Source organism: Bufo gargarizans, chromosome 3 (assembly GCF_014858855.1).
Source record: "Bufo gargarizans isolate SCDJY-AF-19 chromosome 3, ASM1485885v1, whole genome shotgun sequence".
NCBI lineage: Eukaryota > Metazoa > Chordata > Amphibia > Anura > Bufonidae > Bufo > Bufo gargarizans.
The window spans coordinates 6,280,792-6,304,457 of record NC_058082.1 but is presented as its reverse complement, the minus strand read 5'-3'; the positions used below and the strand labels follow the sequence as shown (position 1 = coordinate 6,304,457).

The 23,666-nt window shown below is 47.9% G+C and overlaps 2 protein-coding genes across 2 annotated transcripts in view; both read right to left on the bottom strand.

Annotated features, from left to right (window-relative positions):
* Positions 1-3,388, bottom strand: part of LOC122930745 (NACHT, LRR and PYD domains-containing protein 12-like) — a 42,835-nt gene extending 39,447 nt beyond the window's left edge. Inside the window, exon 1 of the mRNA XM_044284321.1 lies at positions 2,278-3,388. Coding sequence (XP_044140256.1) covers positions 2,278-3,314 — 1,037 coding nt within the window. The 5' untranslated portion in view covers positions 3,315-3,388. The remainder of the gene's footprint in view (positions 1-2,277) is intronic.
* Positions 1-23,666, bottom strand: part of LOC122930746 — a 286,203-nt gene that overhangs the window by 229,193 nt on the left and 33,344 nt on the right. Inside the window, exon 6 of the mRNA XM_044284322.1 lies at positions 3,560-3,976. Coding sequence (XP_044140257.1) covers positions 3,560-3,976 — 417 coding nt within the window. The remainder of the gene's footprint in view (positions 1-3,559; positions 3,977-23,666) is intronic.

The following is a 23,666-nucleotide window of genomic DNA, read 5'->3' as shown; positions in this document are numbered from 1 at the left end:
GCTGGATCCGGCGGGGTCCAACAAAAACCCTTCCATTACAGATAATACAAACGTCTGCATCCGTTTGAACGGATCCGGTTGTATTATCTTTAACATATTTTTAACATTGCCAAAACTGATCCGTTTTGAACTCCATTGAAAGTCAATGGGGGATGGATCCGTTTTCTATTCTGACTTGCATTGTGGGTCATGACGGATCCATTTTGCTCCGCATCCAATGCCGTACAGAAAACCACCGCATGCTGCAGTTTGCTCTCCGGTATGGAAATGCAACCAAACGGAACGCGATGTATTTTGGCGCACTCCGTTCTGTTCAGTTCCATTTTGTCCCCATTGACAATGAATAGGGACAAAACAGAAGTGTTTTTATCCGGTACTTAGATCCTCTGCCAGATCTCAATACCGGAAAATTTAAACACAAGAAGCCTAATTCAGCTTCTGCCGGATCTCAAAACCTGAATTAAAAACGCAGATGTGAAAGTAGCCTAAAACTAAAGTTGGCAAACTACTAAGCGATTATTTAGCCGTCTCCACCGCGCCAACACTTTGAGTGTCTGAAGATTAAAGGGGTTATCCAATATCATAAACTGCCTCCCCATGTGCCGGGCCCCTCACAGGGAATATACTTACAGTACCTGGGTCCCTGCTCCCCGCACCGCCGCTGCTGCTTCTCCCCGTGCGCCAATGAAAACATTCAGTGTCGGGAGGGGGGGCAGCCAATGGCAGGCGGGGATGCTAGGGAGGCTCGCCCCCGACACAGGATGTTTTCATTGGGGCACAGGGAGAAGCAGCAGTGGTGGTGCGGGGACCAGGAGCGGCGCAGGGAGCGGGGTAAGTATATTCCCTGTGAGGGGCCGACACGTGGGGGGGTCATTTTATGATATTGGATAACCCCTTTAACAGCACGCATTTTGGCCTAGTATGTCCTAGTATACCCTGCGCATTATAAGACATGTAAATGCAGGTTTTAATAAATTCAACAACCCCAAAAAATATGAACTGTAATTGTGTGGAGATGGAAATACATGGATTTAGGCCAAATATCACCTTATCACTCATAGATAATTTTGGGTGCTACCCTACAACCTTTTAAAACTTTAAAAATAAATTAACTATATGGAGATGCCCTGACACTGAGTTTGGACTAGTATTTCAGGTGTTTTCACTCAAAATTAAAATGCTACATTGATGGTAAAACACGTGTTGCACAGTTTTGTGCTTATTCCAATGAGAGGATGTCCTTGCCGGTAGCTGCTTTGAGGTTTGCAGCAGCTGCAGTTCTGCTAGGAGCCCAGCAAGCCTCAGCTCCTCACTGCGCACTCCCTGGCTGACAGCTTCCCCTGCCTGTTCCATTTCTACACACACAATTCTCCTTCTTTGTAATTCTATCCCTTCCCTTCTCTGTCCCTGGCAGTAGAACACAAGCTTAATAGTGACGTTTCACTGTCCCCGACTCCCTTAGATCATTTTCCTGGCAGACACTGACACCCAACCGCCCTCATTCACAGCCCCGCACACAATGGGCCAGATATATCATTAGGCAAAGTCACTTTTGTGGAGTGGAAAAGTCGCAAAAAAGTCCCAAAAGGCTAAAACTGCGCACAAATTTGCGACTTTTTTCTGCTCTGCACTATGCTCGCCAGTTTTCAGAAAGTGGGCGTGTTTTCGTATGTAAATGAATATCTAGACAGATTTACTATTGGGACTTTTTTAAAAAGTCGCAAAAAAGTCGCAACTTCACTCCAGTGTGGACCATGCTTATCTTATGAGACTTTTTAATAGAACATGCGACTTTTTCATAAAAACGTGCGACTTTTGTAAAGCTGCTTACTGACGGATAAACTGCTACCGTCAAACCACATTTATTACAGTCTTAAAGGGGCGATCATAAATCTGACTTGGCTAAAACTGACTTTAGCCATATGTGAAAGTGGAGTGAGCTGTCAGAGTCATGATAAATCTGGCCCAATGACTTTCTGCTCCTCCTGCTCGGGCACCTCCCTGCCTGCTGCAGCACTGATTGGCTCATCAAGACGGTCTGTTGGCCTGGGAGCCAATCAGGGCAAACCTCCCCCCCTTCCTATCAGGGTCATGTGAGAACCCTTCTTCCTCCCTAGTGATTTTTCCCGCTGACATGTGCAGTAAAATGGCGCTATGTGTCCGTCAGCCAAAATTTTGCAAAGTTCGTAACAAACCGGTTTGCTCATCTCTAATACATACAATAAATCTGTCAGATCGTGACTACTACAGAAAGATGAAATATAATTAGTATTTTACCTCAGATTCTGCAGGTTCTGTAATCTTGGAGCAAGTCTTTCTAATCCTTCAATGTCTAAGGAACATTGATGTAGATTGAGTTCTTCTATATTTGTGCAGGTGTCCAGAATAAACGCTAACACTGTGCAGTCTAGAGCCGACATACGAACATCAGAAAAGTCCAGACTTCTGTGTGATTGTAGTGATTCCAGCACCAGAGCCTTATTCCGGGATTCATACAGATAGAAAAATGTACTTAGAAGACGACGCTTGCTGGTTTCATTTTCCTGCTCCCTCTTTTCTTCTAGAATGAAGCTCTTTAGCCAAGTGATGACATCTATAGATGTCTGAGTTGCTTGTCTGTCCAGGTATCCAGTTAGCATTGACCTGGTGGAGCCGTCTGATAGACCACACAGGAAACGGAGGAACATCTCACCTCGTCCATCAGGATAGGATTTGGCATTTTTTTGTGATTTATGTAACTTCTCGGGAGAATAATCCACATAATGCACCAAGGCAGAGAAGAATTCCTGAACAGTGAGATGTAAGAAGGAATAGGACACAGGTTCCCCCGATTCCATCAGAAAACTTGATAATAGCTTTGACGTATTGTCCACATGGAAACAGTCCAGATCTCGTCCATCAAAGATAAGCCTATGATTCATGACTCCATGTTCTGCCATCCATCCGATGGACTGCAGGATCTTCTGAGTGTCACTTTTGTCCAGGCTGTGATTAAACAGGATGTTGGCGACAAATATCGCAAACAGCTGGGTGACGGTTTTGGGTAATAATGACACCGACTGATCACTACTTGTTGGCTGGAAGCTCTTGGATAATACAGTACAGATGATCCAGCAGTAGGACGGGAGGTAACAGAAGGTGTACAGGGTGTCATTCTGCTTCACATAATTAAAAGCCTTTTCCGCCAGCTCAGGGTTGGAGAAGAAGTTTTGAAAGTACATCCGTCGTTCTTCCGGTAAAAACCCAGTGATTTCTACTATTCTGTTGAAAACTCTACAATCAATTGATGCCAGTCTGGTTGGGCGACTGGTCATTAGGACAGAACAACCATCAAGAAGAGACTTTCTCACCAAACTAAGCACAATCTGACCACAAGGTTCAGGCTGATAAGGATTAGAGCAAAAGTGATGTGATGAGAAATCCATGTTATGAAGACTTTCATCTAAACCATCAAATATAAAGAGAAGTTTTTCTGGTTCCTGTAAGATGTTACTAAGCTGCTCCTCCAGATATGGGTACTGATGAAGGATTAGAGTGTCCAGATTAACTTTATCCAGACTGTTGAGTTCTCGGAATTTGAAGAAAAAGACAAAGGAGAATCTTTGATAGAGATCCCCCTTCACCCAGTCATAGACAACCTTCTGCATCAGTGTGGTCTTCCCTACACCAGGCACTCCGCTCACCATTACCATACGTGGCACTTGTTTGGATTGGTGGCACCAGCGGAACAGATTGTTGGGGGAAATGCGTAGTAATTCATTGTGTTTTCTCTTTAAGTATTCCTCATGTTTTACCCCGGTCTCTATGAGCTCATTCTCAGAGCGTTCTCTGAAGTGATCAGTGGAGACAATGATGAGGTTGACATAACGTCTACAGAATGGAAAACTCTCCTCTCGCTGGTCACATCTTGGAGGTTTGTTCTCTAGAAGTTTCTCAGTTCTTTCATGTAAATGTTTCTTGTGACTGATCTGGAAATCTGTAGAAAATAGGAAAATAACAGGTGAAGATAAGAAGCTGAAACAGAACTAAATATCTTGATGAAGAAATGGCAGATCTCTGTACATTGCTGAATTTTCCAGCTCCTCTTGGCCACATAACTTTCCTAGTCTGACACTGCTCCAGATTTATCACACAGACGGACACTGGATGATACATCTGGATAATGACTTTACACAACACCAAGGGCACCACAAACCAGGGGGACCCCAAGCCAGGGTTTGCCACGAGGGGGACAAAGGGTGCTCTATTCACTGTGCACGGACCAATGAGTACCAGGGAGGACCATAGCCACCGTGAGTACTGGTACCACCATCACACACATATTATCACCTTCTGCTCGGGCCACCACTGCATGTTACTGACTAGAATACTAGGTGTGGTGGTGCTGTACGGTGTAATCTGCATGAAATGCAGGCAGCATGTCATAGAGCAGGAGGAGCGGTGCAGATTGGTATATAGTTTATGGGAAAAGATCCAGTAAAACTTGTACTTTATTTATTAAAATTTTTATTAAGTAATAAATATTACAACAAAACATAAACATTATAATGTAAGCAGCAGCAGTGCAGGCTAGCGCTGCGACAAGCAGCTCGTCCCCCGGACACAGGATGTGATTGATCCAAATAAGAGGGGAAAATTCAAAAGATGACACCTGCCGCAAATGCAGGCAATATTGAAAACCACCCCCAATGAATGTAAAAACTCCCCCCCCCCCCCCCACTAAACATATGATAACTGCACAATAATAAGCCTACGTGAGGGCCAAATATAAGGCACCTCAATAGAAGCCCATAGACAGTATGGAGGGACAACAATAGTAGCAATACGCACAAAAACAGCAAACAAATTGAAGCATATCACCTAGAGCTGAGTGGAAGCACAATGTGGATCAAACCCAGGAGCGGTGGAGAGCGCACCCCGACGCACGTTTCGCTCCGCTTTCTCAAGGGGCGTATGTAGCTGTACCCACTGACTCCCTACATATACCCTGGGTGATTACAAATCAAATGCAATTCACCTGCCCCCAGGCCAATGGCTATGCAGCAGGCGGAACTAGGCAGGACCTAAGCAGGTCAGTGGTGACCGCGTCGTCTCGCCAGACAGCGCGATGACGGCGTCAGTGATCACATGACCTGCCGAAGCCAGGTTAGGGGACGAGAAGTAGATATCGCGAGTCCTCACCGGTCGCGTCATCACGCGAGAAAGCAGCAACTGACGTCAGCTATCAAGTGACCGTTTCAAGTCATATGCAAGAAACATCACGCGAGACAAGGGCAACGGGAACACAAATCGGATCGCGATCACATGATCGCACATCACTTCCCTGTATGAGGGCTCCTGTCTCACCATGGTAACCGGTAACAACTCGCTCGTCACCCCACAATATTGGCCAAGAGCGGTCCTGCCCTCCATATCGAATATTATGCTACACCATTAGTCAGTCGAAAATGGGGCAGGTTAAACATAATACCGCTTGAGCGACATAATACCCAATCTGTAGTCAATGACAACTCCGCAAGGCGATATAATATAGGATAAAAGACATATATAGAAAGACCACCAGGGGGGGTTATAACTATACAAAGAATATAAGAGCGCTGGATAGGCACATTAAAAAGTGCTAAAATGTGTAATAAATCCTTATTAGTGTCCTCCTATATGAGCACACACAATGTATAACAAAGCCACATGGACATCCAACTATAGTGATATAGATATAACCAGCCCTAAGGCGCTAGAGAGAGCGCTATACAAATACTATGTGCATCATGGATACAAGACCCTCCATCATACGTCTAATGAGACGCAATAACTGTAGATATAATGAGGGTAGCAATTCATATAATAATTGTACTAAAAAGTGCAAGGTGACAAGAAAACAAATAGTGCAATGTTGTGCAAGTGACAATACAATTATTATATGAATTACTTAAAGGGACACTGACAGGCCAAATCAGCATATTTAGGTATATATATGACAGTACAGGTCTTATACAGTCTATTAAAAGCATCTAAGTATCCCCCCCATCCACCTTTATAAATACCGAAATATAAAGTTTTATAACCTGCCTGTCTCGTCACCAATCTGCCCAAGGGGCGGCGTTTCATCTCAAAATGCGCCCAGCCAGCCGCTCCCAACTGCCGTTCGGAAGCCCCGCCCAGCTCATCAATATTCACTTCGCTGGGCGGCGGCTACAACTCTCCCCGACTCAAGTGCCCGGCGCATGCGCATAAAGCAGAGGCTGCAGCGGCCTCGAAGACGCAGGCTGGGTGTGTACGCAGGCGCGATGTAACCACGGCGGGGCGCAGGCGCAGAAGATTAGGCATGAACGATGCCAGGAGGATTCAATTGCCCATGCGCAGGATCGTGACTGGGGAGAGTTGTAGCCGCCGCCCAGCGAAGTGAATATTGATGAGCTGGGCGGGGCTTCAGAACGGCAGTTGGGAGCGGCTGGCTGGGCGCATTTTGAGATGAAACGCCGCCCCTTGGGCAGATTGGTGACGAGACAGGCAGGTTATAAAACTTTATATTTCGGTATTGATAAGGTGGACGGGGGGGATACTTAGATGCTTTTAATAGACTGTATAAGACCTGTAATGTCATATATATACCTAAATATGCTGATTTGGCCTGTCAGTGTCCCTTTAAGTACCCTCATTATATCTACAGTTATTGCGTCTCATTAGACGTATGATGGAGGGTCTTGTATCCATGATGCACATAGTATTTGTATAGCGCTCTCTCTAGCGCCTTAGGGCTGGTTATATCTATATCACTATAGTTGGATGTCCATGTGGCTTTGTTATACATTGTGTGTGCTCATATAGGAGGACACTAATAAGGATTTATTACACATTTTAGCACTTTTTAATGTGCCTATCCAGCGCTCTTATATTCTTTGTATAGTTATAACCCCCCCTGGTGGTCTTTCTATATATGTCTTTTATCCTATATTATATCGTCTTGCGGAGTTGTCATTGACTACAGATTGGGTATTATGTCGCTCAAGCGGTATTATGTTTAACCTGCCCCATTTTCGACTGACTAATGGTGTAGCATAATATTCGTTAATTTCTAACGATAATTTGTTTTCCCTTAGTCCTAACAGTGGCACAGATGGGGTATTCTGCCCCTGTGGACTGGTTAGGACAGGTGGAAGTTTTAATGAACAATAAAAAAACACTGGCATGCACACGCCCTCCCTGCCCCCAATAAAGAGGGGCGTAGCCCTCATGCTATTGTGTAGTAACAAGTAGACCAAAAAAATAATAATAAACAAAAAGGGGGGGAAATTTGTGTGCCACTGTTAGGACTAAGGGAAAACAAATTATCGTTAGAAATTAACGATTCCCTTACGTCCTAACCAGTGGCACAGATGGGGATTTAGCAAGTAGAAACCCCCATGGGAGGGTCCTCATGCCTGGCGGAAGATAACACTGTCCGGCCAAATGAGGAATAACTATGTATTCTAGTATCCATTCTATAGTGTGAGATAAAAGTGGAGTGAGAACTCCAAGAAGTTGACTTACAGATCACATCCAATGGGATCGAGCTTCTCTCTGCAAAAGAAGTGGCCACTGCTCGAGTAGAGTGGGCCCTTACAAATTCAGGGGGCTCCGAGCCCTGAGACATATAAGACTCCCGAATTGCCTCTTTAATCCAGCGGCTGATGGAGGGCTTAGAGGCTTTCCTCCCCTTATGGGTACCGGAAAAAAGGATAAGGAGGTTTTCATCCTTCCTAAATACCTTGGAGCGTTCCAGGTAAATCCTAAGACATCTCGCAATGTCGAGGGTATGGAGCCCTCTTTCCTCAGAGGAGGGGGATGGAGCCAATGTTGGTAGAGAGATCACCTGGTTAATATTGTCAAAAGAGGGGACCTTTGGGATGAAGGTAGGTAAAAATTTGAGGAGTACCCGATCCTGCAGGAACTTTGTATAAGGCTCAAAGGCAGAAAGAGCCTGGAGTTCCCAACTCGCTTTGCAGAGGTAACAGCCAACAAGAAGGTGATCTTCCAGGTAAGGAACCTGAATCCCGCCTCCTCTAGGGGCTCAAAGGGGGGAGATGATAACCCCCTGAGCACGACCGATAAATCCCAAACAGGGATGGGTCTGATTACTGTAGGCTTTAATCTTGAGGCTCCCTTCAGGAATCTCTTGATAAAGGGGTCTTGAGAAACAGCTCTGTTGAGACAAGCAGAGATTGCTGAAATCTGCACTTTAAGGGTAGCGGGTGATAGCCCCTTGTCCAGACCGTCCTGTAGAAACTGTAGGATCATCGGGATGGAAGCTTCAGCAGATGTTTGCTGATCCCTAGAACACCATGCCTAGAACACCTGGACGAAAAAATCTTCCAGATTCTGGAGTAGGCCTTGTTGGTAGCTTCCGATCTGGAGTGCTCCAGGGTTCTCAAGACAGACCCCGATAGCCCTTCTATCCTTGGAAGGGACTGATCAACCTCCAGGCCGTCAGGTTGAACATTTGAAGATTTGAGGAGACCTGGGTGCCCCCCGACACCAGTACTCTCTCTGGGGGAAGCCTCAGAAATTGACCCCGACTCATCTGTAAGAGTTGGGTAAACCAAGCTCTTTTCGGCCAGTATGGGATAATGGCAATAACTGACGCTTGGTCCTGCCTGATTTTCATCAAGACCCTTGGTATCAAGGAAATTGGAGGGAAGATGTAGGCCAGCCTGAACCTCCATGGGATTGACAGTGCATCTATTGCCACCGGGTTGTCCTCCCTGTAAAGGGAGCAATACCTCTCCACCTTGGTGTTGAACCTCGTTGCCATGAGATCGATCTCTGGCATGCCCAACCTGAGCGTTATCTCCTTGAAGACCTCTGGATGAAGTGACCATTCTCCGGTTGGAAGACCTCGGCTCAGGCGATCCGCAATCACATTGTGAACTCCGCGAATGTGAACGGCTGATAAGTGGGTGAGGTTCAGTTCTGCCCAATCCAAAATCACCCCTATCTCTCTCAGGAGACTTTGTGACCTCGTGCCTCCCTGCTTGTTGATATACAACACAGCGGTCATGCTGTCTGACTGTACCTTCACTGCCTTCCCTCGAATGATGGGAGCAAAATGAAGAAGAGCTAGCCTGATTGCTCTGATCTCCAGGAGATTCGATGACAATAACCTCTCCTGAGGTGTCCAAGTTCCGTGGACTGTCTTGTCCTGAAGATGCGCACCCCAGCCTACTAGGGATGCGTCTGAAGTAAGTATGATCCAAAAGGGCTGGATCAGGGACTTGCCGTCCATGAGGTGGGACCACCACCTCAGAGAGGATCGGACTTTGTAAGGCAGGGAGAGCACGGAATTGAGTCCCACTGGACTGTGATTCCACTTGGCTAATACTTCCGACTGGAGCGGACGTAGATGCCATAATGCCCAAGGCACCGCCTCTGCGGTTGAAGACATTAGTCCCAACATCCTCATCCACGTTCGAATCGTTACCTGTTTTGGTACAGAGAGGGAATGGGCTGTCTGTTGTACGGATTGCTTTCTTTCGGGAGTGAGATGAATCGTCATCCTGACTGAATCCACCATGAACCCCAGGAACCTTACTGAGGTGGCTGGTTGAAGTTGGGATTTGTCCCAATTGATTATCCATCCTAACTGATGTAGGAATGTAACAGCCTGTTGGATGTGTTGGGACAGGATCGCTTGGGAAGGAGCTCTGAGGAGCCAGTCGTCCAGGTATGGAACTATGCTCAAGCCTTGAAGTCTTAGTGCGGCCACCACAGAGACCACCACTTTGGTGAAAGTGTGTGGGGCTGAAGAAATCCCAAACGGGAGGGCCACAAACTGAAAATGCTTTAGGACCCCCCCGATGTTTACCGCGATCCTTAAGAATCTTCTGGACCCAGGATGGATGGGAATATGGAGATAAGCATCCTTGAGGTCCAAGGTTGCCAAGAAATCTCCCGGCATAAGAAGATTGGTCACTGACTGGATAGTTTCCATACGGAACTTCTTTTGTCTTATGAAACGGTTGAAGAACCTCAGATCTATAATCATTCTCCACCCTCCGGTACTCTTGGGTACCAGAAAACTGGGGAGTAGATACCTGTTCCCCTCTCTTGGAGAGGAACCTCTTCTAAGGCCCCCTTCTGGAAGTATTCTAGTACGTAACTTTCTAGAATCTTCTGCTTGTTGCTGGGAAGAAGCCTTGTCTGGACAAATTTGTCCAGAGGCCAACTGCTCAAGTCTACAAGGTAGCCCTGAGAAATTACACGCAGGACCCAACTGTCCTGGATATGATCCTGCCAACAAGGTAGAAAGTGTTGTAGGCGACCGCCTATGGGAATGTGGGGAGAAGGGAGCCCGAGATTTCCAGTCAGACCGGCTAAATACCAAGAGCCTCGAGGAGGCCCGCAATCAGAGCGCCGAGGACTTCTTGGGGGGTCTAGAACCCCGAGAGGATTTCCCTCCTCTATGGGAACCCCAATTCCTCTGGGGTCTGGGTTGCGGTTCTGCTCTGGAACCATACCCCTTGCCCCGACCACGAAAGGACTGCTGGGGAAGGGACTTCTTGTCCGACAGCCCCTCTATTATCTGGTCCAGCTCTGCACCAAAAAGTTTGCCGGGTTCATACGCCATGGCACAAAGATTGTGCTTTGAGGTCGTATCGGCCTTCCAGGGCTTCAACCAAAGCGGACGCCTGCCCGCGGTTGAAAGGGCCATAGACTTGGATGCCAGCTTCAGTTGTTGTGGAGCTGCGTCACACAAGTAATCAATGGCAAGGCTGGCCGTCTTGCATGAGGCCAGAATGTCGTCCCTAGAGACCCCATGGTCCAGGTCAGACTCAATTTTGGGAGAACCTTGTTTTTTGAAAATTCGCCACTTCGGACGACGCAATCGCGACTGAGGCGGAGGCCGAGGCCGAGGAATAGGCGCGCCTAAGGGCGCAGTCCGCCTTCCGGTCCATTGGGTCCAACAAACTTGACCCGTCGTCTGAAGGGATCAGGGTCCTTCTGGATAATTTCGCGATCGCCATGTCCACCTTCGGGACAGGCCCCCAGGAAGATACCTGATCCTCTTTGACCGGAAACACGGCCTTGAACCTTTTGGTCAACACTGGACCCTTCTCTGGCTTTCTCCACTCTGTTTTCATCAGAGATAGGAGAGAATCATCCGCTTTAAAGGCCCTAGGCCCCCTAGAGGCAGAGGATGAGGCTTCCCCCGGGTCAACGTCCTGGTCCCCCGACCGGACAGATTTTAGTAGCCGCTGGGCCTTCTCCAGCGGGAAAAAATAGGGGAATCCATCCTCCTCGTCCGAGGAGGAGGCGGAACCTTCCCTCGCCTCCTGACCCCCCGAGACCTCCATCGCACGATGGGGGGAGGAGGGACGATGACGCTTGGCGACCAGGGCACTCTTCAGTTCCTGTATGGAGGCGTTGACCTGGGTCATGTTGGACTCCATGTACCCCTTCACCCAATCGACCACGTCGTGGACAGATGGCTCCAACTGGGGGAGTGACTTGGCCCTACAGGGTGGGCAGCGGGAGAAATCATAAGAGTCCTCCAGGACAATCTGGCAGTCATGGCACTGCAAGTGGCGCCTCTTGCCCACGGATTTCCTGCTGGGCTCTCGCTCTCCGTCACCGGTAGACGACATGGCTGAAAATCAAAAGAAACATGAATTTAGGAAAATTCAAGAAAGACAGAGCTTAATCGCAAGCTTCAGGATCTTTACCCAGAAGATCCTAGCAAGCTATTATAATAAGAAAACAAATCATTTTCAGCACAGAGGTAGCAAAACTCTCTAGCACCAAACCACACTCAAGGTTGACAGCAAGCTGCGCTCCAGGAGACTGAACCTGGAGCTTCACCAAGTTTAAATAGGGTTTGTTGGCGCCAAAACGAAAGCCCCGCCCCCAAAGGGGGCGGGGTAAACCTCTGAGTTTTTCTCATTTGTAAAACAAGGAAAACCTCTGCATTAGGGACCCAGAAAAGGACCCTGAACCACTTTAAAGGCCCCCACGGCCCTAGTTATCTAAAATACACCTCCGGCCGACGTTATCAAACGGCCGGAGCGAAAACTCCACCCCCTCTCATAAGGGAGAGGCATAGTTAAACGTCGGCCGGAGCGAAAAACCGGAAGTGACGTCCCTGACGTCACTTCCGCAAGATGGCGGCGCCCGTCGAACATGCGGGACGCCGCTACCGCCGCTCCCCACTCCACCTCAGGACAGAGGTAAGCCCCAGCCTAGGGCTGTGCCAGACAGACCGCTGGATACCACAAAGCTACGGCCGGAGGACATCCTCTGGCCGCATGGGAGGAGCGGCATCGTTCCAAGGAACCATAAAAAAGAAAAAAGGGAATAGCACTCTCTCCACCACAAGGATGGAGGAGTGCACCACCCGTCCCGTCCTGTCCGCAGGACAGAAAAAAACACAATAGCATGAGGGCTACGCCCCTCTTTATTGGGGGCAGTGAGGGCATGTGCATGCCAGTGTTTTTTTATTGTTCATTAAAACTTCCACCTGTCCTAACCAGTCCACAGGGGCAGAATACCCCATCTGTGCCACTGGTTAGGACGTAAGGGAATCGATATGGAGGGCGGGACCGCTCTTGGCCAATATTGTGGGGTGACGAGCGAGTTGTTACCGGTTACATGGTGAGACAGGAGCCCTCATACAGGGAAGTGATGTGCGATCATGTGATCGCGATCCGATTTGTGTTCCCGTTGCCCTTGTCTCGCGTGATGTTTCTTGCATCTGACTTGAAACGGTCACATGATAGCTGACGTCAGTTGCTGCTTTCTCGCGTGATGACGCGACCGGTGAGGACTCGCGATATCTACTTCTCGTCCCCTAACCTGGCTTTGGCAGGTCATGTGATCACTGACGCCGTCATTGCGCTGTCTGGCGAGATGACGCGGTCACCACTGACCTGCTTAGGTCCTGCCTAGTTCCGCCTGCTGCATAGCCATTGGCCTGGGGTCAGGTGAATTGCATTTGATTTGTAATCACCCAGGGTATATGTAGGGAGTCAGTGGGTACAGCTACATACGCCCCTTGAGAAAGCGGAGCGAAACGTGCGTCGGGGTGCGCTCTCCACCGCTCCTGGGTTTCATCCACATTGTGCTTCCACTCAACTCTAGGTGATATGCTTCAATTTGTTTGCTGTTTTTGTGCGTATTGCTACTATTGTTGTCCCTCCATACTGTCTATGGGCTTCTATTGAGGTGCCTTATATTTGGCCCTCACGTAGGCTTATTATTGTGCAGTTATCATATGTTTAGTGGGGGGGGGGGGGATTTTTTACATTCATTGGGGGTGTTTTCAATATTGCCTGCATTTGCGGCAGGTGTCATCTTTTGAATTTTCCCCTCTTATTTGGATCAAGTACATCCTGTGTCCGGGGGACGAGCTGCTTGTCGCAGCGCTAGCCTGCACTGCTGCTGCTTACGTTATAATGTTTATGTTTTGTTGTAATATTTATTACTTAATAAAATTTGTCATTACTTTATATGTGTGTCCTTTGGTTTAATTGGTTTAGTTATAACATTTTGGCACACATCTAGCTCATCCTTTGGATGATTAAAGGGCTTCTGTCACCCCACTAAACTCTTTTTTAGTTTTTTTGGTGTACTTATAATCCCTATCCTGCGATATATCTATACATTATGTTATTAATCATTTTCGTTCAGTAGATAATGCAAAAAACTTACTTTTATAATATGCAAATTACCTGTCTACCAGCAAGTAGGGCGTCTACTTGCTTGTAGCAGCCGCAAAAAAACGCCCCCTCCTCCTGTTGATTGATAGGGCCAGCCGCGATCTCCTCCTCCAGCCAGCCCTGTCTGCATTTCAAAAATCGCGCGCCTGTCTTGATTCGGCGCAGGCGCTCTGAGAGAAGGAGGCTCGCCTCCTCAGCGCTCCCTCAGTGCGCCTGCGCCGATGACGTCTTCTCCTTCGGTGACGTCATCGGCGCAGGCGCACTGAGGGAGTGCTGAGGAGGCGAGCCTCCTTCTCTTAGAGCGCCTGCGCCGAATCAAGACAGGCGCGCGACTTTTGAAATGCAGACAAGGCCAGCCGGAGGAGGAGATCGCGGCTGGCCCTATCAATCAACAGGAGGAGGGGGCGTTTTTTTGCGGCTGCTTCCAGCAAGTAGACGCCCTACTTGCTGGTAGACAGGTAATTTGCATATTATAAAAGTACGTTTTTTGCATTATCTACTGAACGGAAATGATTAATAACATAATGTATAGATATATTGCAGTATAGGGATTATAAGTACCCCCCCCCCCAAAAAAAAATGAGTTTAGTGGGGTGACAGAAGCTCTTTAAGTAGGTTGTATTTATTTATTAAAAGCAGCACTGTCAGCATGAGCAACCCTACTAAACCAGACACAGTGCCTGGTAGGGTTGATCATTCTGATACAAATGATATTTTTTAGGTATTATTAATGCATAGAAATAATTACTTTTATAAATATGCTAATTACTTAGTTGGAACACTGAGGGGTATGCTGTAGCGTTATAAGCACCCCTGGTGCGTTGAACACTGCACCCCGACATTTCATTGATAGAGCAAGACACCTTATATTTCCCTGTCTTCTGCCCCTGAGTACTACCTCCAAATGTCCGCGCCTGTACTACAGCTTTGCTGCTGCTTACTGAGCATTTCATATCCATACCGCACAGGAGCCGATGACCTCATTTAACCCAGAAGCGACTTTTGGAGGGTCAATCATGCTGACAGGGTCGCTTTAAAATCATGCTCATTCTGGGCTGTGAAGTCAAGGAGTTGGTTCTATCAGTGATTAACAGTTTTCTGTCCATAAGGAGGAGGTTGTCACGGACCCTCAGGTGACTTGTGTCAGGAGATCAGGGAGACTGGCTGAGCGTGGAGGAATCTAACAGCCTCCTTGATTTCTCTTGATTCAGTGTTGATAGGGTTAATGACCACTTCCCTTTTCTCAGCTGTTGCTCAGTGGTCATCACTTCTACCCTTTATAGTCTGACCCCACCCTTCTGACTATGCGGTAGATGGCTTCATTTGGGTTTGGCTGAGCTGGTGTGAGGTCGTCTCTGGTGTTCCTGTTCGTCCATCTATACAGAAGTTAAGTGTTGCGTTTGTTTGCGTTTTGTATTATTCCCTGTTGTTGTATCTGGGCCTGAGACAAAGACTTCCATTCGTCCATCTGGGGAGGAATGGGTTGTCTCTGGTCCTAACCTTATTCCAGGGCCTTATAGGGAAATTAGTGTGGCAGGCGCAGCAGTATGAAGTTGCTTTTGCGCTGTGGCATTAGAACAATTTTGATATCTCTAACTTTTTAGTCCAACCAGACTGTTACTCTGTAATTTTTCTAGCGCTGTTCTATGGAAACAGTAGGTTTCAAGAGCACAACAAATGCTTGAAATAACTTCTTTATTAACTTTAACTTTTCTTCATAACACTGCCGCCTCCGCAGCACCTAGTCCATGTACAAACACGTGTTGAATAAAGTATCACAAAATGGCGGTATGCATAAGATGATGGTTCAAGTGTTCAATCCTGTCATTCAACATAAAATGGTGGATATATTTCTCTCTTCAGTATCTGTACTCTCACTAAGTAATTTAAGCACTTTATGATCTCTCTGAGAGGTATACCTGAGGTTTAACCAATCACAGCCAGCCTCACACTGAGCCTGTGTGGGAAATCCCCTAGCTGGAATTATTATTCACCAGAGAGCTGAACAGACACACAGTGCCAGTCAGAGTTCAGTTTTATGGACGCAAAGAGGCCAAAATTGTTCCACCAAATTGCATAAAAGCATTCAAACTGCTCAAAGCAATTGTATAGAGCAAAACTGAAAACCAAGTAGAGCAAGTAGAACTATTGGTTAAACCTCAGATATACCTCTCAGAGAGATCATAAAGTGCTTAAATAACTTAGTGAGAGTACAGATACTGAAGAAAGAAATATATCCACCATTTTATGTTGAATGACAAGATTAAACAGTTGAACCACCATCTTATGCATACCATCTTATTTTATGAATCTTTATGCAACATAAATATGCTGATATGTACATGGACTATCTGCTGCGTAGGCGGCAGTGTTATCTATGAAGAAAAGTTGAAGTTAATAAAGAAGTTATTTCAAACATTTGGTGTGCTCTTTAAAGACCGCCTAACGCACGGATGCGTCCTGGAGGCAGTCGATTCATTCCTCCTGGACGCATCCGTGCGTCATCTCGCGAGACACGAGATTTCCTGTGAACGCGCGCACACATGCGCGCGTGTTCACAGGATCGGAAGGTAAGCGAGTGGATCTCCAGCCTGCCAGCGGCGATCGTTTGCTGGCAGGCTGGAGATGCGATTTTTTTAACCCCTAACAGGTATATTAGATGCTGTTTTGATAACAGCGTCTAATATACCTGCTACCTGGTCCTCTGGTGGTCCCTTTTGCTTGGATCGACCACCAGAGGACACAGGCAGCTCAGTAATAAGTAGCACCAAACACCACAACACTACACCCCCCCCTGTCACTTATTAACCCCTTATTAACCCCTGATCACCCCATATAGACTCCCTGATCACCCCCTGTCATTGGTCACCCCCCTGTCATTGATCACCCCCTTGTAAGGCTCCATTCAGACGTCCGTATGATTTTTACGGATCCACTGATACATGGATCGGATCCGCAAAACACATACGGACTCCTAAATGGAGCCTTACAGGGGGGTGATCAATGACGGGGGTGATCACCCCATATAGACTCCCTGATGACCCCCCTGTCATTGATCACCCCCCTGTCATTGATCACCCCCCTGTAAGGCTCCATTCAGACGTCCGTATGATATATAACGGATCCACTGATACATTGATCGGATCCGCAAAACACATACGGACGTATGAATGGAGCCTTACAGGGGGGTGATCACCCCATATAGACTCCCTGATCACACCCCTGTCATTGATCACCCCCCTGTAAGGCTGCATTCAAACGTCCGTATGTTTTTTACGGATCCACGGATACATGGATCGGATCCGCAAAACACATACGGATATCTGAATGGAGCCTTATAGGGGGGTGATCAATGACAGGGGGGTTATCACCCCATATAGACTCCCTGATCACCCCCCTGTCATTGATCACCCCCTGTCATTGATCACCCCCCTGTAAGGCTCCATTCAGACATTTTTTTGGCCCAAGTTAGCGGAATTTTTTTTTTTTTTCTTACAAAGTCTCATATTCCACTAACTTATGTCAAAAAATAAAATCTCACATGAACTCACCATACCCCTCACGGAATCCAAATGCGTAAATTTTTTTAGACATTTATATTCAAGACTTCTTTTCACGCTTTAGGGCCCCTAAAATGCCAGGGCAGTATAAATACCCCACATGTGACCCCATTTCGGAAAGAAGACACCCCAAGGTATTCCGTGAGGGGCATATTGAGTCCATGAAAGATTGAAATTTTTGTCCCAAGTTAGCGGAAAGGGAGACTTTGTGAGAAAAAAACTAAAAAAAAAACTAACCGCTAACTTGTGCCAAAAAAAATACATTTCTATGATCTCGCCATGCCCCTCATTGAATACCTTGGGGTGTCTTCTTTCCAAAATGGGGTCACATGTGGGGTATTTATACTGCCCTGGCATTTTAGGGGCCCTAAAGCGTGAGAAGAAGTCTGGGATCCAAATGTCTAAAAATGGCCTTATAAAAGGAATGTGGGCCCCTTTGCGCATCTAGGCTGCAAAAAAGTGTCACACATCTGGTATCGCCGTACTCAGGAAAAGTTGGGTAATGTGTTTTGGGGTGTCATTTTACATATACCCATGCTGGGTGAGATAAATATCGGTCAAATGCCAACTTTGTATAAAAAATGGGAAAAGTTGTCTTTTGACGAGATATTTCTCGCACCCAGCATGGGTATATGTAAAAAGACACCCCAAAACACATTCCCCAACTTCTCCTGAGTACGGCGATACCACACGTGTGACACTTTTTTGCATCCTAGGTGGGCAAAGGGGCCCAAATTCCAAAGAGCACCTTTAGGATTTCACAGGTCATTTTTTACACATTTTGATTTCAAACTACTTACCACACATTAGGGCCCCTAGAATGCCCGGGCAGTATAACTACCCCACAAGTGACCCCATTTTGGAAAGAAGACACCCCAAGGTATTCCGTGAGGGGCATGGCGGGTTCCTAGAATTTTATTTTTTTTGTCACAAGTTAGCGGAAAATGATTTTTTTTTTTTTTTTTCTTACAAAGTCTCATATTCCACTAACTTGTGCCAAAAAAGAAAAACTTCCATGAACTCACTATGCCCATCACGAAATACCTTGGGGTGTCTTCTTTCAAAAATGGGGTCACTTGTGGGGTAGTTATACTGCCCTGGCATTTTAGGGGCCCAAATGCATGCAAAGTAGTTTGAAATCAAAATCTGCAAAAAATGGCCGGTGATATCCGAAAGGTGCTCTTTGGAATGTGGGCCCCTTTGCCCACCTAGGTTGCAAAAAAGTGTCACACATCTGGGATCACCGTACTCAGGAAAAGTTGGGCAATGTGTTTTGGGGTGTCTTTTTACATATACCCATGCTGGGTGAGAGAAATATCTTGGCAAAAGACAACTTTTCCCATTTTTTTTTATACAAAGTTGGCATTTGACCGAGATATTTCTCTCACCCAGCATGGTTATATGTAAGATGACACCCCAAAAACATTGCCCAACTTCTCCTGAGTACGGCGATACCAGATGTGTGACACTTTTTTGCAGCCTAGGTGGGCAAAGGGGCCCACATTCCAAAGAGCACATTTCGGATTTCACCGGCTATTTTTTACAGATTTTGATTTCAAACTACTTTGCACGCATTTGGGCCCCTAAAATGCAAGGGCAGTGAAACTACCCCACAAATGACCCTATTTTGGAAAGAAGACACCCCAAGGTATTTTGTGATGGTCATAGTGAGTTCATGGAAGTTTTTATTTTTTGTCACAAGTTAGTGGAATATGAGACTTTGTAAGAAAAAAATAAAAATAAAAAAGTCATAATTTTCCGCTAACTTGTGACAAAAAATAAAAACGTCTATGAACTCACTATGCCCATCAGCGAATACCTTAGGGTGTCTACTTTCCGAAATGGGGTCATTTGTGGGGTGTTTGTAATGTCTGGCCATTGTAGAACCTCAGGAAACATGACAGGTGCTCAGAAAGTCAGAGCTGCTTCAAAAAGCGGAAATTCACATTTTTGTACCATAGTTTGTAAATAGAGTTGAGCGAACACCTGGATGTTCGGGTTCGAGAAGTTCGGCCGAACTTCCCGGAAATGTTCGGGATCCGAACTTCGTCCCGAACCCGAACCCCATTGAAGTCAATGGGGACCCGAACTTTTCGGTACTAAAAAGGCTGTAAAACAGCCCAGGAAAGGGCTAGAGGGCTGCAAAAGGCAGCAACATGTAGGTAAATCCCCTGCAAACAAATGTGGATAGGGAAATGAATTAAAATAAAAATTAAATAAATAAAAATTAACCAAAATCAATTAGAGAGAGGTCCCATAGCAGAGAATCTGGCTTCACGTCACCCACCACTGGAACAGTCCATTCTCAGATATTTAGGCCCCGGCACCCAGGCAGAGGAGAGAGGTCCCGTAACAGAGAATCTGTCTTCATGTCAGCAGAGAATCAGTCTGCATGTCATAGCAGAGAATCAGGCTTCACGTCAGCCACCACTGCAACAGTCCATTGTCATAAATTTAGGCCAAGCACCCAGGCAGAGGAGAGAGGTCCCGTAACAGACAATCAGGCTTCACGTCAGCCACCACTGCAACAGTCCATTGTCAGATATTTAGGCCCAGCACCCAGGCAGAGGAGAGAGGTCCCGTAACAGACAATCTGGCTTCATGTCAGCAGAGAATCAGTCTTCATATCATAGCAGAGAATCAGGCTTCACGTCACCCAACATTAGAACAGTCCATTGGCATATATTTAGGCCCCGGCACCCAGACAGAGGAGAGGTTCATTCAAATTTGGGTAGCCTCGCAATATAATGGTAAAATGAAAATAAAAATAGGATTGAATGAGGAAGTGCCCTGGAGTACAATAATATATGGTTAAGGGGAGGTAGTTAATGTCTAATCTGGACAAGGGACGGACAGGCCCTGTGGGATCCATGCCTGGTTCATTTTTATGAACGTCAGCTTGTCCACATTGGCTGTAGACAGGCGGCTGCGTTTGTCTGTAATGACACCCCCTGCCGTGCTGAATACACGTTCAGACAAAACGCTGGCCGCCGGGCAGGCCAGCACCTCCAAGGCATAAAAGGCTAGCTCTGGCCACGTGGACAATTTAGAGACCCAGAAGTTGAATGGGGCCGAACCATCAGTCAGTACGTGGAGAGGTGTGCACACGCACTGTTCCACCATGTTAGTGAAATGTTGCCTCCTGCTAACACGTTGCGTATCAGGTGGTGGTGCAGTTAGCTGTGGCGTGTTGACAAAACTTTTCCACATCTCTGCCATGCTAACCCTGCCCTCAGAGGAGCTGGCCGTGACACAGCTGCCTTGGCGACCTCTTGCTCCTCCTCTGCCTTGGCCTTGGGCTTCCACTTGTTCCCCTGTGACATTTGGGAATTCTCTCAGTAGCGCGTCTACCAACGTGCGCTTGTACTCGCGCATCTTCCTATCACGCTCCAGTGCAGGAAGTAAGGTGGGCACATTGTCTTTGTAGCGTGGATCCAGCAGGGTGGCAACCCAGTAGTCCGCACACGTTAAAATGTGGGCAACTCTGCTGTCGTTGCGCAGGCACTGCAGCATGTAGTCGCTCATGTGTGCCAGTCTGCCCAGGGGTAAGGACAAGTTGTCCTCTGTGGGAGGCGTATCGTCATCGTCCTGCCTTTCCCCCCAGCCACGCAGCAGTGATGGACCCGAGCTGCGTTGGGTGCCACCCCGCTGTGACCATGCTTCATCCTCATCCTCCTCCACCTCCTCCTCATCCTCGTCCTCCTCGTCCTCCAGTAGTGGGCCCTGGCTGGCCACATTTGTACCTGGCCTCTGCTGTTGCCAAAAACCTCCCTCTGAGTCACTTCGAAGAGACTGGCCTGAAAGTGCTAAAAATGACCCCTCTTCCTCCTCCTCCTCCTGGGCCACCTCCTCTTCCATCATCGCCCTAAGTGTTTTCTCAAGGAGACATAGAAGTGGTATTGTAACGCTGATAACGGCGTCATCGCCACTGGCCATGTTGGTGGAGTACTCGAAACAGCGCAACAGGCCACACAGGTCTCGCATGGAGGCCCAGTCATTGGTGGTGAAGTGGTGCTGTTCCGTAGTGCTACTGACCCGTGCGTGCTGCAGCTGAAACTCCACTATGGCCTGCTGCTGCTGGCACAGTCTGTCCAGCATGTGCAAGGTGGAGTTCCACCTGGTGGGCACGTCGCATATGAGGCGGTGAGCGGGAAGGCCGAAGTTACGCTGTAGCGCAGACAGGCGAGCAGCGGCAGAATGTGAACGCCGGAAGCGCGAACAGACGGCCCGCACTTTATGCAGCAGCTCTGACATGTCAGGGTAGTTGTGAATGAACTTCTGCACCACCAAATTCAGCACATGCGCCAAGCAAGGGATGTGCGTCAAACTGGCTAGTCCCAGAGCTGCAACGAGATTTCGCCCTTTATCACACACCACCAGGCCGGGCTTGAGGCTCACCGGCAGCAACCACTCGTCGGTCTGTTGTTCTATACCCCGCCACAACTCCTGTGCGGTGTGGGGCCTGTCCCCCAAACATATGAGTTTCAGAATGGCCTGCTGACGTTTACCCCGGGCTGTGCTGAAGTTGGTGGTGAAGGTGTGTGGCTGACTAGATGAGCAGGTGGAAGAAGAGAAGGAGGAAGTCGAGTAGGAGGAGGTGGCAACAGGAGGCAAAGAATGTTGCCCTGTGATCCTTGGCGGCGGAAGGACGTGCGCCAAACAGCTCTCCGCCTGGGGCCCAGCTGCCACTACATTTACCCAGTGTGCAGTTAGGGAGATATAGCGTCCCTGGTCGTGCTTACTGGTCCACGTATCTGTGGTTAGGTGGACCTTGCCACAGATGGCGTTGCGCAGTGCACACTTGATTTTATCGGATACTTGGTTGTGCAGGGAAGGCACCACGGCTCTCTTGGAGAAGTAGTGCCGGCTGGGAACAACATACTGTGGGACAGCAAGCGACATGAGCTGTTTGAAGCTGTCTGTGTCCACCAGCCTAAATGACAGCATTTCATAGGCCAGTAGTTTAGAAATGCTGGCATTCAGGGCCAGGGATCGAGGGTGGCTAGGTGGGAATTTACGCTTTCTCTCAAATGTTTGTGAGATGGAGAGCTGAACGCTGGCGTGTGACATGGTTGAGACGCTTGGTGACGGAGGTGGTGGTGGTGGTGTTGGTGGTACATCCCCTGTTTGCTGGGCGGCAGGTGCCAACGTTCCTCCAGAGGCGGAGGAAGAGGCCGAGGCGGCAGCAGCAGAATAGGCCGAGGCGGCAGCAGCAGAAGAGGTAGCAGGGGGAGCCTGAGTGACTTCCTTGGTTTTAAGGTGTTTACTCCACTGCAGTTCATGCTTTGCATGCAGGTGCCTGGTCATGCAGGTTGTGCTCAGGTTCGGAACGTTAATGCCTCGCTTCAGGCTCTGATGGCACAGCGTGCAAACCACTCGGGTCTTGTCGTCAGCACATTGTTTGAAGAAGTGCCATGCCAGGGAACTCCTTGAAGCTGCCTTTGGGGTGCTCGGTCCCAGATGGCGGCGGTCAGTAGCAGGCGGAGTCTCTTGGCGGCGGGTGTTCTGCTTTTGCCCACTGCTCCCTCTTTTGCTACGCTGTTGGCTCGGTCTCACCACTGCCTCTTCCTCCGAACTGTGAAAGTCAGTGGCACGACCTTCATTCCATGTGGGGTCTAGGACCTCATCGTCCCCTGCATCGTCTTCCACCCAGTCTTGATCCCTGACCTCCTGTTCAGTCTGCACACTGCAGAAAGACGCAGCAGTTGGCACCTGTGTTTCGTCATCATCAGAGACATGCTGAGGTGGTATTCCCATGTCCTCATCATCAGGAAACATAAGTGGTTGTGCGTCAGTGCATTCTATGTCTTTCACCGCTGGGGAAGGTCTAGGTGGATGCCCTTGGGAAACCCTGCCAGCGGAGTCTTCAAACAGCATAAGAGACTGCTGCATGACTTGAGGCTGAGACAGTTTCCCTGGTATGCATGGGGGTGATGTGACAGACTGATGGGCTTGGTTTTCAGGCGCCATTTGTGCGCTTTCTGCAGAAGACTGGGTGGGAGATAATGTGAACGTGCTGGATCCACTGTCGGCCACCCAATTGACTAATGCCTGTACCTGCTCAGGCCTTACCATCCTTAGAACGGCATTGGGCCCCACCATATATCGCTGTAAATTATGGCGGCTACTGGGACCTGAGGTAGTTGGTTCACTAGGACGTGTGGATGTGGCAGAACGGCCACGTCCTCTCCCAGCACCAGAGGGTCCACTAACACCACCACGACCATGTCCACGTCCGCGTCCCTTAGTAGATGTTTTCCTCATTGTTATTGTTCACCACAACAACAAAAATATTATTTGGCCCAATGTATTGAATTCAAATTCAGCGGAATATAAATTTGAGGCCTAGTATTTAGGCGCTGGGTGACAGGTATAGATTTACTGACGGAATTAGACTTGGAAATGCACAGTAGCGTGT